The sequence below is a fragment of the Camelus dromedarius genome, chromosome 3 (assembly GCF_036321535.1).
Source record: "Camelus dromedarius isolate mCamDro1 chromosome 3, mCamDro1.pat, whole genome shotgun sequence".
Classification (NCBI taxonomy): Eukaryota; Metazoa; Chordata; class Mammalia; order Artiodactyla; family Camelidae; genus Camelus; species Camelus dromedarius.
In genome coordinates, this window is record NC_087438.1 from 114,037,760 (window position 1) to 114,053,652 (window position 15,893).

At 40.1% G+C, this 15,893-nt stretch overlaps 1 protein-coding gene across 1 annotated transcript; it reads right to left on the reverse strand.

Moving 5' to 3' along the window:
- Positions 1-8,806: 8,806 nt before the first annotated feature.
- LOC105104221 (olfactory receptor 2V1) lies at positions 8,807-9,787 on the reverse strand. Its single transcript, XM_010997904.3, has one exon. It carries the CDS (start codon positions 9,749-9,751, stop codon positions 8,807-8,809), a length of 945 nt encoding a protein of 314 aa, XP_010996206.2. The 5' UTR covers positions 9,752-9,787.
- Positions 9,788-15,893: the final 6,106 nt, after the last annotated feature.

Below are 15,893 nucleotides of genomic sequence, written 5' to 3' on the forward strand. Positions count from 1 at the left end.
GTCGGAGTGAGGAGTGAGTATCTAGCTAGACTCTGGAGGTTTTGTCATAGATGACAGAAAGTGGAGCCTGCTCAGTTTTTCTACGAAACTTGTACTCAATGGATGTCCTATACATTTATAGGCTCAATTATTGGTTATTCGTTTTTCATTTAACAAGTAATTATTGAGCACTGTGGAATTAAATGAAGACCAGCCACACGAGGAAAGCAAAGGGTGTTTATTCAAAGCTTGCTCTAGCAAGGGAGTCAGCCCCTTTATTTAGATTTTGGCAGAGACTCAAAGTCAGGCAGAGGAATTGGGAAAAGTTTAGAGGGGAAAAAAGGAAGTTCCAGGAGTGCCCTGATTGGAGGATGCTGGTTTGAAGAAGCTGTAGGCAGGCTAACAAGAGCAGGATGATCGGTTAGCGTACATTTGGCTCTCTGTCGTTGGTCCTAAATTGGAAGTGGGGCAAAAATTAAGGGCTTTGTCAGTTATTAATCAAGTCTTGGCCATTTGGGTCTATTGTTACAGAAGGGACTGTTTCATTTCTGAGATTGTTACTAAAGCTAGCACCCTGACTTCCTACAAGCCTGGCTTACAGCAGGCTGGCTTTCTGCGCTGTTTATTTGTACGTAAGAAGCATGATTTCCTAGGTAAGTTTCTGCAGGTTGTAGGTCACAGTTCCATTTTTATATGTGGTCCAGTCATTGCCTGTATATTCAGTCTCTCAGCAACTATAAATATGAATATCACACTGTTGTATGTTACATACGAAAGTGAAGAGAGTAAATCCTAAGAATTCTCATCACAAGGACAAAAATTTTTTTGTATTGATATGAGATGATAATTAAAGTTAACAAAATTTTGTGGTAATCATTTCATGATATAATTTAAGTCAAGCCACTATGCTGTACACCTTAAACTTAATACAGTGGTGTTTGTCAATTACATCTCATTAAAACTGGCAGGGGAGAACACTTATAATAAAAAGGTTCTAACGATGCTAAAAAAAAAAAAAAACCAGGAAAGAAAATGTGATGTATATACGATGGAGTACTATTAATCTATTAAAAAATAAGGAAATCCTACCATTCGTAGCCATATGGCTGAAGCTTGAGGGCATTCTGTTAAATGAAATAAATCAGACAGAGAAAGACAAATACCATATGATCTCACTTACATGTAGAATCTTAAAAAGAAAGAAAGAAAGAAAGAAAGAAAGAGTTTCCACCAGCTGCCAGAGGCTGGGGGGCAGGGAGAAATGTGGGAGAATTGCGTGAAGAAGGTCGTCAGAAGGTACAAACTTCCAGTTATAAGATAAGTAAGTTCTTGGGATTTAATGTACAGCGTGATGACTATAGTTAACAATACCACATTATATTTTTGAAAGTTGTTAAGAAAATAGATCTTAAGAGTTCTCAACGCAAGGAAATAACTTTGTTAACTATGTTTACTAACCTTATTGTGGTAGTCATTTCACAATATACACATATATAAGATCATTATATTGCACCCCAGAAACTTATACAATGTTATATGTCAATTATATCTCAATAAAACTGGGGGAGGGGGGAGAAAAAGAGAAAAAAGATGAAAGAAATCAGAGTTTCAAAAAACGTGACTATCAAAGTCTGACTTTTGGGTGGTAAACATTCATGCATTCTAGGAATAAACCCCAATGTTTGTCATAGATTGTCCTCCTATATTGCTGGATCAACTTGCTAACATTTTGTTTAAGATTTCTCCTTCCATTCATGTGGGAGTTTGGCCTGTAATGTTTCTTCCTTGTATTATCCTTGTCAGATTATGATATCAAAGTGAAGTTGTCCGATGAAAACGAGTTGGGAAGTCTTCTGTCTTTTTCTGTTGTCTGAAAGATTTTAAATTGGTGTTATAAACGTTTAGAGGAATCACCAGTGAAGCCTTCTGTGCCTTTTGGGGGAATGAGGGCGGTGGGGAGGTGGTAATTAGGTTTTTATTGATTTATTTTTTAATGGAAATACTGGGGATTGAACCCAGGACCTTGTGCATGTTAGGCAGTCACTCTACCACTGAGCTATACCCTCCCCGCCCCCGTACCTTTTTAATACATGCTTTTAATGATAAAAAATTTCTTTGAAGTACAGCAATTGTTTTTTTGTTGTCATTCAGTTTAAAATATGTTGTATCTCCATTGTGGTAGTCTTCTTTGACCATGGGTTATTTAAAATTGTGAACAAAAAATACTGCAAACCATATCAGTAAACAAAGAATGTGGAAGCCATCAAGTCGTCAGTGGCTGCCACCACCCCCCAGTGAAGACAAGCCTGCAGCCCGGCCTCTGCAGCCACTCTGCAGTGGTGCACTCTGAGGGGACTCAGAATAAGAAAGGACAGGACATTGGCCATAAATAGGTATGTGCTTGTCAAAGGAATGAATTCAGTGAGCCCAAATGTTTGCTTCCTCCCATACATAGAAAAGCACTAAATTCTTTAACTTGAGATGCCTGGTTTTCTTTAGTTAACAAGTAATCTTTTAATGTTTCAACTACCTGGTCTTTGTTGTAAAGCTCCTATATATCCTGGCTCCTCCCCTACCTTTTCAGAGCAGTCCCTCAGAGAGGTCTGAGAGGCTGTCATCCCGGCTGACACCTCAAAATTGTCCACCAAATAAAACATAACTCTCAACCTTTAGGATGTGCATTTATTTCAGTTGACAAAACTATACCCCTTAATTTCCAATTAAGCAATCTATCTTCTAGTGGTTTCATTGTTACTGATGAGGACCCTCAAATCAGAAAGGGCTTTGAGTGTTAGCTGGGGTGAACTGAAACAGCCCCACCTAATGTTTCACGTAGCCACACCTATAAGGACGTCAGATATGGGGAGGGTAGAGGAGCATGTGACAGGATGCGCTGAGCAGAGCCAGCAGGAGTCTCCTTACCCTAGATGCTCTGCACCAAAGCCAGTCTGGTCAACATGACTCATACTTCGCATGATCTCCCTTGAGAAAGGAGTCTGCTCAGATGTTAGCTTAGTGCTCCAAGCTGAGGAAGACCCCAAACCCTGTGCGTAACCAAGATGATTAATGCCTCTGTTGGAAGGATAGACTCGGCTGAATCATGAAGTCTGTATTTACTACCTTTTATATCCATCCCAACCTCCTCCACATCTACCAGCTTGGCTGAGTGGCCATCTTCATTTACCTCCCACCTGGTCTGCCCCCTGTCTTTTTTGCCCCATCCCAATTAATGTTGCTGTACGGCAGGCATGCTGATATTTTAAAAATGAAGACCATCTCATACCGTGCCTTCAACGGTGTATTAGTTTCCTACTGTTGCTGTAACAAATGACCACGAACTTGATGGCTTAAAAGAACTCTTTCTCTTATAGCTCTGGAAGTCAAAATTAGTACAAAATTAGTTTCATTGGTTTAAAGTCAGCATGCCGGTTCCTTCTGAAGTCTCTGAGGAAAAAAATTCTTACCTTCTTCAGACCCTAGGGGCCATCTGTATTCCTTGAATTATGGCCCCTTTCTCCGTCTTCAAAGTCGGTAGCCTAGCATCTTCAAATCCCTGCTTCCACTGTCTCATCTCCTTCTACAGTCAAACCTCCGTACCCCTCCCTCTTGTGATTCAGTTTAGGGGCAGATGTCCCAGGGCAATGTCCCCATCTAAAAATCATTATCTTAATCAACATCTTCAAAGTCCTCTTTGCCATTTGTATTCATTTCCTGGGGCTGTTGGAACAAAGTAACATAAATTGGGTGACTTAAATAACACACATTTATTGTCTCAGTTATGGAGCTAGAAATCTGAAATCAAGGTGCCTGAGGGCCATGCGGGAGAATTGGTTCCATGCATCTCCCCTAGCTTCTGCTAACATCAGGCATTCCTTGGCTTTAAATGACATTCTCCTGGTGTCCCTTCACATCATCTTCTGTGTATGCCTGTGTCTGTGTCCCAAGGCTCCTTTTCCATAAGGACATCAGTCATATTGTATGGAGGCCCACTCTAAAGACCTCATCTTAACTTGACCATTGACAAAGACCTTACATCCCAATAAGGTCACATTCACAGGTACTGGGGGACTTCAATACATCTTCTTCATGAATTTATTTATAAAAGCATATGTATTAAAAGATATAATGACCATAAGTAGAGTAGACACATAAAATGCTTAACGAGTAAGACAATTGTTGTTAATGACAGATTTGTTCATAAACATGAAACTGTGAAAGACCTTGCAGGGCCTTCTTGAGGACAGCTCCCTGCCATCCCCACCCCGCCACCATGTCCCCTGCCTCTTGTTTGTAGAATAGCTTTAGCCTCCTAGGCATTTCCCGAGTTCCAAAGAGAAAAATTAATCAGAAAAGTGAGAAAATGCAGAAACAAAGCAAAACAGTCAAGCAAGACAAAATAACAACAGCTAAGCCATAAAGCAAAGTCAAGGACATTTAGTTCCCCCTCAAAGGCTATAGGTGATATCCTGAGCCACATCCTTGAGTTGCTTTATAGACACTAAAACCCCCACCAGGTGGAAGAAGCTAACCGCATAATGACCCTGAGCACAGAGCCACGCGGTCAGCTGGAGCCTGAGGATTGAGATGCTGATCCCTGTGACATCACACTGTTACCTCACCATCAACCAATCAGAGAACGAGCATGAGCTGATCACACACCCTGCAACCCTCTCCCTCACACTGTATTTATTTATTTTTTAATTCTTTTTTTTTATTGAGTTATATTCAGTTTACAGTGTTGTGTCAATTTCTGGTGTACAGCACAATGCTTCAGTCATACATGGATATATGTATATTCATTTTCATATTCTCTTTCACCTTGAGCTACTACAAGATGTTAAATATAATTCTTATTTTTTTATTGAAGTGTAATCGATTTACAATGTCCATTTCATGTGTATAGTAAAGCAATTGAGTTATACATACATTTCTTTTTCAGATTCTTTTCCTTTACAGCTCATTACAAGAAATTGAATATAGTTCCCTGTGCTATACAGTAGGTCCTTGTTGTTTATCTGTTTTATACACAGTAATGTGTATCTATTAATCTCAAACTCCTAATCTACCCCTCCCCACTCTTTCCTCTGTGGTAACCACAGTTTATTTTCTATGTCTATGAGTCTATTACTGGTTTGTAAATAAATTGTGTATTTTTTTTAGATTCCACCTATAAGTGACATCATATGATATTTGTCTTTCTCTGTCTAACTTACTTCACTTAATATAATAATCTCTAGGTCCATCCATGTTGCTGCAAATGACATTATTTCATTCTTTTTTTATATCTTAATAATAGTCTGTTGTGTATATATATAACATCTTCTTTATCCAATCATCTGCTGATGGACGTTTAGGTTGCTTCTATGTCTTGGCTTTTGTAAATAATGAATAGTGCTGCTGTGAACATCGGGGTGCATGTGTCTTTTCACGTTAGTTTTATCTGGATATATGCCTAAGAGTGGGATAGCTGGATCATATGGTAAGTGTCTTTTCAGTTTTTTAAGGAACCGCTATACTCTTCTCCGTATTGGCTGAACCAATTTACATTCCCACCAACAGTGTAGGAGGGTTTCCTTTTTTTCCACGCCATCTCTAAAATTTATTATTTGTAGACTTTTTAATGATAGCCATTCTGACTGGTGTGAGGTGATACCTCATTTTAGTTTTGATTTGCATTTCTTTAATAATTAGTGATAGTGAGCATATTTTCATGTGCCTGTTGACCATCTGGATGTTTTCTTTGGAGAAATGTCTATTTAGGTATTCTGCCCATTTTTTGATTGGGTTGCTTGTATTTTTGATATTAAGGAGTACAAACTGTTTGTATATTTTGGAAATTAGTCCCTTCTCAGTTGCATCATTTACAAATATTTTCTCCCATTCTGTAGGTTGTCTTTTCATTTTGTTTATGGTATCCTTAGATATGCAAAAGCTTTTAAGTTTTATTAGATCCCAATTGTTTATTTTTTCCTTTTATTTCCATTACTCTAGGAGCTGTTTTGATAAAAAAAAATATTGTTGTGATTTATGTACAAGAGTGTTCTGCCTATATTTCCCTCTAGTTTTATAGTATCTGGTCTTGCATTGAACTCTTTAATCCATTTTGAGTTTATTTTTGTATATGGTGTTAGAGAATGTTCTAATTTCATTCTTTTGCATGTAGCTGTCCAGTTTTCCCAGCACCACTTATTGAAGACTATCTTTTCTCCATTATATATTCTTGCCTTCTTTGTTGTAAATTAATTGACCATAAGTGCATGGATTTATTTCTGGACTTTCTATCCTGTTCCATTGATCCCTGTGTCTGTTTTTGTGCCAGTACCATACTGTTTTGATTACTGTAGCTTTGTAGTATGGTCTGAAGTCAGGGAGCATGATTCCTCCAGCTCCGTTCTTCTTTTCCAAGATTATTTTGGCTATTCAGGGTCTTTTGTATTTCCATACAAATTTTAACATTTTTTTTTGTTCCAGCTCTGTGAAAAATGTCATTGGCAAGTTGATACGGATTGCATTGAATCTGTATTACATTGTCTTGGGTAATATGACCATTTTCAACAATGTTGGCTCTTCCAACCCAAGAACATGATATATCTTTCCATCTATTTGTGTCATCTTCAGTTTCTTTCATCAGCATCTTATAGTTTTCAGAGTACAGGTCCTTTATCTCCTTAGTTAGGTTTATTCCTAGTATTTTATTCTTTTTGATGCAATGATAAATGGGGTTCTTTCCTTAATTTCTTTTTCCGTGATTTCATTGTTAGTGTATAGAAATGCAACTGATTTCTGTGTATTAATTTTGTATTGTGAATCTTTACTGAATTTGTTGATGAACCCTAGTAGTTTTCTGGTGGCATCTTTAGGATTTTCTATATATAGTATTATGTCATTTGCAAACAGTGACAGTTTAACTTCTTCTTTTCCAATTTTGGTTCTTTTTATTTCTTTTTTCTCTCTGATTACTGTGGCTAGGACTTTCAAAACTATGCTTAATAAAAGTGGGGAAAGTGGGCATGCTTGTCTTGTTCCTGATCTTAGAAGAAATGCTTTCAGCTTTTCACAATTGAATATGATGCCAGCTGCGGGTTGGTCATATATGGCCTTTATTATATTGAGGTATGTTCCATCTATGCCCTTTTCTGGAGAGTTTTTCTTTTTAATCATAAATGGATGTTGAATTTTATCAAAAGCTTTTTCTGCATCTACTGAGACGATCATATGGTTTTTATTCTTCAATTTGTTAATTTGTAATTCACATTTGTTAAATTTGTTAATATGTAGTTTGTCTATTCGTATTTTCTATTTCTTCATGGTTTAGTCTTGGCAAATTGTATCTTTCTAAAAAATTGTCCATTTTTTCTATATTGTCCTTTTTGTTGGTGTATAGTTGCTCATAGTAGCCTCTTATGATCCCTTGAATTTCTGTGGCCTCACACTTTCTTTAAAAGCCCTTCCCTGAAAGCCGTTGGAGAGGTTGAGTCTTTTGAGCATAAGCTATTCATTCTCCTTGCTTAGCCCTGTGATAAACACTATACTCTCCTTCACCATAACCTCGTGTCAATAATTGGCTTTGCTGTGCAGCAGGCAAGCAGACTCAAGTTCAGTTTGGTAACAAAAATGTTTTATATTCAATAATCCATTCCTTTGAACCTATTGTTTTATTCTTTAGCCACACCTCTATCTCAGAGTGTCTAAGGCAGTAGTCATGAGCTGAAGAAAAAACACAGTAAGCCTTCTTCATATGTCACAGTTAACCTAAGTATAAACTTATTATTGCAGATCTTAATTGCTGCAAAGATGAATATAGAATCTGTTCATTTACATACAACAAATTACTATTATGAACTTTCAAATAGTTGAAAGAGAAAACTAGATGAACTGTTAATATGAATATTAAGAGAAAATATTGAGATTGTGCATTAGAAAGAACATTTTATTTTCACCAACAAGTATTTATAAATATTTAAGTAAAAGGGAGGAATTAGTCCCAGGAATTCCACTTATGGGAATTTATTTTGTGGTCAGAGTCACCCTTGATAGTGGCTAAGATGTGTGGGAGGGGGGTGAGGAGAAGTGGGTGAGCTCAGGAATGCTTGAGAGGTGAAGAAAGTTCCCAAATAGGTTTCTTTCTTGAATGACTCAAGCTTAAATGGAATTAATTAAAAATAAACATAGCAAAATTTACTTTGTTTAATGTTACAAATATTAATCTATTATTTATTTCCCTCCCTCACAGGTCAGGTTTCCCAGAAGCAAGGTGAGACAGGCTTTGCATGCACAAGGTTAATGGAGATTCTGCTCAGTATCAAGACCTGTGAAAAGAGAAGGTGGATAAGAAAGTAAAATTGGATGCAGAGAGAATTTGCCTCTGGTGCCTCAGATGATCCCGTGGAGTGCTCTGGAGATGGGGAACTCTGGAGCTGGGATGGCCCTTCAGGGTCAAACTGAGGCAAGGTGTTCAGGCCTTTGCACCCTCCATTGACCACCTCATGGGATTCAGGCAGCCCCCACCCACCTAAGGAAAAAGGCCTAGGGCAAGGTGCCTCTCTTCAGCCATGGGAAGCCACTTGCCAACTCTCCCAGCAGCTGTGGGATGGAGAATCTGTGTCTTCTATTTTTGTAAACCTGTTGGTCCCACCTTTCATCCAGATTGCCCACACTCATCATGAACGTGAGAGATTGAACTGATGTACAAATCCGATTAACCCTGTCAGAGAATGGCTCTTATTTTTAGTAGGGCACATTCAATATTCTCCAATCACACCACAGTTGGTTAAGCCAGATTCCATGGAACTCAACCCATACACACAGTGTCAGTTCCAAACTAGCCCTACCCCCCACCACACGGGCACCTCCCCAGCAGTTTCCTGAGAGCAGCAGCGACTTCCTTGTTCCTCAGGCTGTAGATGATCGGGTTGAGCACAGGGGTGATCACGGTGTAGAAGGCAGAGACCACCTTGTCCTGCCTGGAGGAGTGGTGAGCCTGGGGCCGCATGTAGGTGATCATGGCAGCCCCGTAGAAGAGAGTCACCACTGCCATGTGGGCAGAGCAGGTAGCAAAGGCCTTCTGCCGGCCGGCAGCAGAACGCATGCGGAGCACGGTCACCAGGATGCGCAGGTAGGAGGCAGAGATGACGGAGAAGGGCAGGAGCAGCATGAGGACGCAGCACACGTAGATCATAGTCTCATACAGGGAGGTGTCGGCACAGGCCAGCTTGAGCACTGCTGGGATATCGCAGTAGAAGTGGTCAATCTCCTGGGAGCCACAGTAGGGAAAGCTCAGGGTGAAGATGGCCTGGATCAGTCCATCCACCAGGCCAGAGAGCCAGGACCCTGCCACCATGAGCCAGCAGACACGGCGGCTCATGACCACTGAGTACCTCAGCGGGTGGCTGATGGCCACGTAGCGATCGTAGGCCATGAAGGCCAGCAGGAAGCACTCATCCCCCAGCAGGGTGACGAAGAAGAGGATCTGGAGGCCACAGCCTGTGAAGGAGATGGAGCCACCGCCCAGGAGGAAGTCAGCAGCCATCCGCGGCACGATGGTGGAGATGAGCATGAGGTCCATGAGCGCCAGCCAGCGGAGGAAGAAGTACATGGGGCTGTGCAGGCGGGGGTCGATGCTGATGAGGAGGACCAGGAGCCCGTTGCCAGAGAGGGCCGCCAGGAACACGAGCACGATGATGGAGAAGAGGAGGACATGCAGGGGTGAGTGGGAGAAGAGGCCCAGGAGGATGAAGTGGGAGATGAGAGTCTGGTTTCCCTCCAGGGCCATTGCTCCTGCAGAGGGATGCGCCAGGCAGAGGGCTGGGCTCTGGAAGCAGGAGGTTTGTGTTTAGTGCCATAATGCAGAGGTCATTACTCTTCCAAAAGCTTTGCCCTCTTCAAATACCTGGTTCAGAATAAAGGCAGGGCCCCTTAAGAGAAAGAATCCAAACAAACCTGCAGGCTGTTGTTAATCGCTGCTGTTTTAACTTCTAACACTTTCTGCACCTTGTTGAGAAGCAGATGTTAAGCTCTTTTCCTAAAGTGGGCACGGCTTCTGCTTCTGCCTCTGCTGGGATGGGTCTGCAGTCCAGTCCACCTAGTTGCTGCTTCTACAAAGCCCTAGGCCAGCCTCACTCAAGGATATGCTTTTTCAGGGAAAAAAGTACTGAAGGAGCAAAGACACTTACCAGCTGTGTGAATGGGCACTTACAGAACCTCTCTGGACCTGTTTTCTCATCTTAAATTGAGATAACAAGTATCTTATAAGGTGACAGTAAAGATGAAAGAGACAGCGTGAGCAATGCCTCGTAGGACAGAAATGGTGACAGCTGACTTTGCTGGAGCATCTGCCAAGTGCCAGGCAGCGTGAGGAGCACTGTCACATTCTAGCATTCAGTCCTCATAACTGCCTGGAAAGAATGATCACTTTGGGGAAAGTGAGACACCAGGAGGCTTATTAATTTTTTTCGAGCACGAAAGGCTAAAATATTTTCTAAGAAGACAGTAAATGAGAAACTGGAGGCAACCCAAAAGCACAACACAAATGAATAACTAAATTATGGTATGCTCAAACGATAAAAGAATATGTTGTCAAGGAGATATTTATGGCATTTTTAATAGATATTGAGCCAAAAAAAAAATTATATCAACTGAGTATTTTTAAGTATTTCTAAAGACTGGAAGAAAATTTGCCAAGATATTAACCATGAGGTTCCAGACAGGTAGTGAGGTTAAGGGTTATCTCGGTGGACATACAATTTAATTTTAAAGCAACATTATTCTATATATAAGATCAATCTCCAAAAATCTGTGTCTTTCCCATACAATACCACTAATTAGTAAAAATAGTAGAAAAATATAAATGTATCTTACTCACAACTGCAACAAAACTAAACTACCGAGAAAAGAATACTAATGCTACAAATTATAAAACGTAACTGAAAGAGATAAAAGAATGCCTGAGGAAAGCTATGCATGTTCTTAGAGACATAAGCTTAGCACTGTAAACATGTAAATTCTCCACAATATTAATCTATAAGAATCCATGTGATCTCAACTGCAATTTGAAAATGACAGTGTACAGTTAGAATTCTCTCACAAGTCACCCAAAAGCAGCAAGGAGATAAGAGCAGAAACATAGCACAGGTTAGATGAAGTTGAGATCGCTAAAAGTGGAATCTACAAAATAAAATTGGAAGGGACACTGAAAACAGTAGAAACTGATCAGGATGAAGAAAAAAGTGAGGAAAGAACATCTGTGAGCATAGGAATCTTTAAAAAATGATACAAATAAACTTATTTACAAAACAGAAAGAGATTCATAGAGATAGAGAACAAACTTATGGCTACTAAAGGGGAAGTGGGGAGGAAGGGATAAATCAGGAGTTTGGGATTAGCAGATAAAAACTACTGTATATACAGTAGATAAACAAAGAGGTCTTAATGCATAGCACAGGGAGCTATGTTCAATATGTTGTGATAACCCATGATGAAAAAGAATATATATGTATAACCAAATCAGTATGCTGTACACCACAAACTAAACACTGTAAATCAACTATACTTCAATAAAAAGAAGAAAAAGCTTGCAAGCAATCTAAGTATTTACCAATATAGGAAAAATGGAATAAACAGTAAGGTAATATGCAAATAAGAAACAGAATGAGGTTGCTTTTTACGTGCTGGTATAGAATTCTCCCAAATAATATTGTTCATTGAAAAGAGCACATTACAGTGTATTACAAATACAGTATATACAGTGTATACAGTATAATTGTACATAGAAATGTCATAATGTATACTATTTAATTACATGCCGTAATTATAGATTACAAACTAGTTCATAAGTTACGTGTCACAGGTTATGGCATATAATTATATTTCATTTCATATGATATATCAAGTAACTATATATAATTACATTATATATATGTGTGTGTGTGTATATATATACACATACAAAAATATATGTATGGATAATACATACATATAGAGATAAATAAAATCTCTAGAGTAAGACGTTAGAAATTTGTAACACTGCCTCAGAAGACAGAATCAGATGGCTGAAATCTAGGGTGGAAAAAAGAGCCTTTGTGGTATGTGATTTTGTGCGTCTTGAATTTTACTCTTTGTGAGACAATATGCACTTTAAATAAACACATAAATATAATGCTGAAATGATAAACAATGACAGCAGTCATGGGAATTGATAAAGTGAAACCAACATGTAGGTACTTAATATTTTCTGAACAAAGGGCCAAACAATTTTGAAAGGGTTAAACAGTGTCCAAACAGACCAGAATAAACCGTGAAACTGCCTCATCTGTTATCAAAATATAAACAGTCTGTTACTGGAAGGAATAGAAAACTGGCCCACAGAACAAAGTAACTCCAGAATCAGCCTTACGTGTGAAGATTTACATTCTGACGTAAACAATACAATTGAAATCCTGTGAGAAAAGAAGGGCTGTTCCATAAATGGCTTGGGACAATTGGTCACCTGCTTTGAAAAAATTATATCCCTAATCATACCGCACACAAAAATAAATTCCTGGAAGCTTAAAGAACTGTATTAAGAAATTTATAATGTTATTAGAAGAAATATGGGAGAATGTGTTTATGACTTGAGAGAGAAAATGGGTGCATTAAATATAGCATAAAAAATGAACGAATTCTGTGTGTGTGTGTGTGTGTGTGTGTGTATGTAAATTACCTATTATATATAATAATAAATAAAACAATATAATATATTATAAAATACATATTAGAAAGAGATTCATATTATTTTCCTAATCAAAATGTGTGGCGTAAAAACACCACAAAACAATTTTCTTAAAAAGGATGAACAAAATGGGTAGTGATCGTCAGGAAAAAATCCAAGTAAACATTAAGAAAGACTGTTTTATCTCACTAGTAACTAGAGGAAAATCAAATTAAAATAGAGATACAACTTCTTACACATGGAGTTGGTACAAAGTTTGGTAATATTGAGTGTGAGGAGGCAAGAATATGAGAAACAAGGACACATAAAGTGCGGAAGGACACAGAGTACAGCAGTGGCTACCTCTGGAGAGAGGGTTAGAATTGGGTGAGGGTGGTGGTCAAGGGGGACTCCAGCTTGACCTGTAATGTTTGAGCTTTTAGCAATAAGAACATCTTCGTGTATTATCTGAATTTAAATAAAGATCGTCAGGAGCAGGTAACTGATGTATCTGATAAATCTTTTCTCTAAGCTTGCTCTGTAACATAACATTTTAAAAACACATATAAGAAGTTAACAATCTGGAAATCTTTTAAAGTCATAGATTCATAGATTAATATATTTTTACAGAAAAAGTAACAGCAATCAGATACTATTCTCAGAGTCACCTTGGGGGTGTTGTGGGGGATCTCCTGGTTGCCAAAGCTGCCTGGCCATACACACCCTAGTCACAGCACACAGGACCAAACTGCCAGCCCCGTCCCAGGCAGTGACCGTAAGCCTCATACAGCAACAGCCCAGACGCAAGTAAAGAATGAGAGAAAGAGAGTGAGGGATTCGAAGGGAGAGGGATGAGGAGCAGCGTTAACAATAGACCAGGAGAGGAAGGGAGAGATAAAAGGAGAAATGGGAAGATGTCAAGGAAAAGGAGACAAGATAAAGAGACATGATAAAATGTGGGAAAATGAAGAGGGAAGGTTTTAGATGATCAGAAATGATGTTTTCCTGGAAAAGACAGAGAAGGCAGAGGACACAGACATGGTGAACAAAGGGAGCACGGGAAACACTGAGAGAGAAGGATGAAGGGAAAGATAACGTCACAGATGGGAGACAATGGCAAGGAACAGAGAGGGCACCTGACTGCAGAGGGCAGCCAGGCAGAGACAAAAAGCCGTCCCGTTATCAATGCAGTAATGAGCACTGGTAGTTCCAGGACTCAGTGAAGGCCCAGTGTCTCTAACTCCCCCATCCTGTTAGGAGGGGCTGTGGAGCAGAGTGCATTGCTTTCAAACCCTTCTGGCTCCCTTGGGCATCCCTGCCCCCTTCAGGGTCTTCGAATCGTTGCCCCCGGCCACTCAGGCACCAGAGGCAGCTGCTTTCAATCTGGACAAAACAGTTGTAATGATCTGACACTTCGCAGCTGCCTCCCACACCCCTGGAACGTTCTTTACGCATGTTCAAGAGCCTGGCTTCTTATACATGAGCAGTGGTCCAAGAGGCCGTAACGCCAAACCCAGACATCCCCCTGGCCTGTCTGCTGAGTCCCAGACTTCACCTCCGTCTCAATATGCCCAAGTCCACCTGCATTCCCCCCCAGCAGAGCCTGTGCTGGTATTCACGCCTTCCCATCTGCCTGGAATGTCCTCCCTCATCCTTCATTCATTCAGCAGACCATTGAGAATCTACTATGTGCCAGGCACTGTTGTAGGTGCTAAGAACAGAGTGAACAAGCAGATGCGGTCTTCTCCTGGGAGCTGACACCGCAGTTGCTCTCTCCTCCCACCCTCAAAACCTTACCTTTTCCATCAAGTGCCTCCTCCTCCATGATCTCTCCTCTTTCTTTATCACTGATGTCATAATTAAGAAGTTGCTGATCAAACAAGTAATGCCTTGACCAACAGAACATCAAAGGTTGCTAGTGCCTGGGATACCTGAATTCTGAAATTATATGCAATCTTGTGCTGAGTGCATAGTCATGGACAGAAAGTTCAGTTTTATTACATTCCTTTAAAAAGTGAAAAGGCCTTGGCTTTTATTTCTGAATTGATGTTATTTATCTGGTGGTGCTGTTTACATTTTCAAGAACAGATTTCTCCAAATTTTGTTAAGTTTACTAAGCACAAAGGCCGTGATTGCAGTCTCTGCATGTCCTCCATGTACCACCTATTCACAACTGAGAGCATGTAGCACTTGGGGGAGATGGCAGCCCGACAAATGCCAGGAGTACAATCTCCTTGCCCTTAAAGGTTCCGAGGAGGAAATTCTCATCTGTTTGGATGCCGAAGAGGCTTCCTGGATCCCAGGAGGTGAAGCTGGATCCTGAAGGATCATCGGAACATCTAAGCTGAGCAGAAGCCAATTAAATATTTCGAGGATAAGGAAAAGGCAGAACTTGAGGCAGAGAGAAGAAAGCAAAATATTGATGGGGGAGGTAAACTGGGTGCATTGACTGAGCAGGGAGTCCACATTAAGGAAGCAGTGGAGAGAGTCTGTGCTCCTGAATGGCAGACTGAAGGGGCTGGGACCTTAGATATCACTGGGTCATGGTTAATAGATGAATTTGGCCAATTATTATCTTTGAGCAAGTGCTCACTGAAGCTGTCATCTCATCTCCAAAATGAGGACAAGAATAGTAACCTTCCACGGTGGTTATGGAGATTTAGTGAGTCCATGTGTTCAAAAGCATCAGACACTAGCCTGGCTCACACAGAAAAGGGCTCAACAAATAGTGAGCATTGTTGACTGTTGAGCAAAGGAGCAGGTCGAAGTCTGCTCACTGGATGGCAGAGAGACAGGGAGACAAGAGAAGGGGAGACGCTACTGGTAAGCAGTATGATGGTCCAGGCAGGAGGGGGCCATGGGCTGTGTTAACCCTACGAGCCCCAGTTTCATCACTGGCAGTGAGGATAAAACAGGATAATGTACGTAAAAGCCCCTCCTCTAGTGCCTGGCACATAGTAAGCCCCCTAAACCATAGTGGCAGCCTTTATGATGTCTACAACCTTCATCACTATTATGCCCTGGACAAAACGTGGCAGCAGGAAGAAAGTAAAGAAAAAAAGGTTTTAAAAAATGAGTTGCATTGAAAATCAGAATTTATCATTTCAAAGGGAGCTCGGATACTGTTTACCCTGACTCATCAGATACATTAGTTGTGGTCAATAACTGAACAGAAAAACTAACTGAATAGAAAAACTAATCTTTGTTAATAAAGAAAGCCCCACGATAA

Excerpts from the sequence above, each read along its gene's own strand:
- LOC105104221 (XM_010997904.3), bottom strand. The coding sequence starts at position 9,751 with ATGGCCCTGGAGGGAAACCAGACTCTCATCTCCCACTTCATCCTCCTG.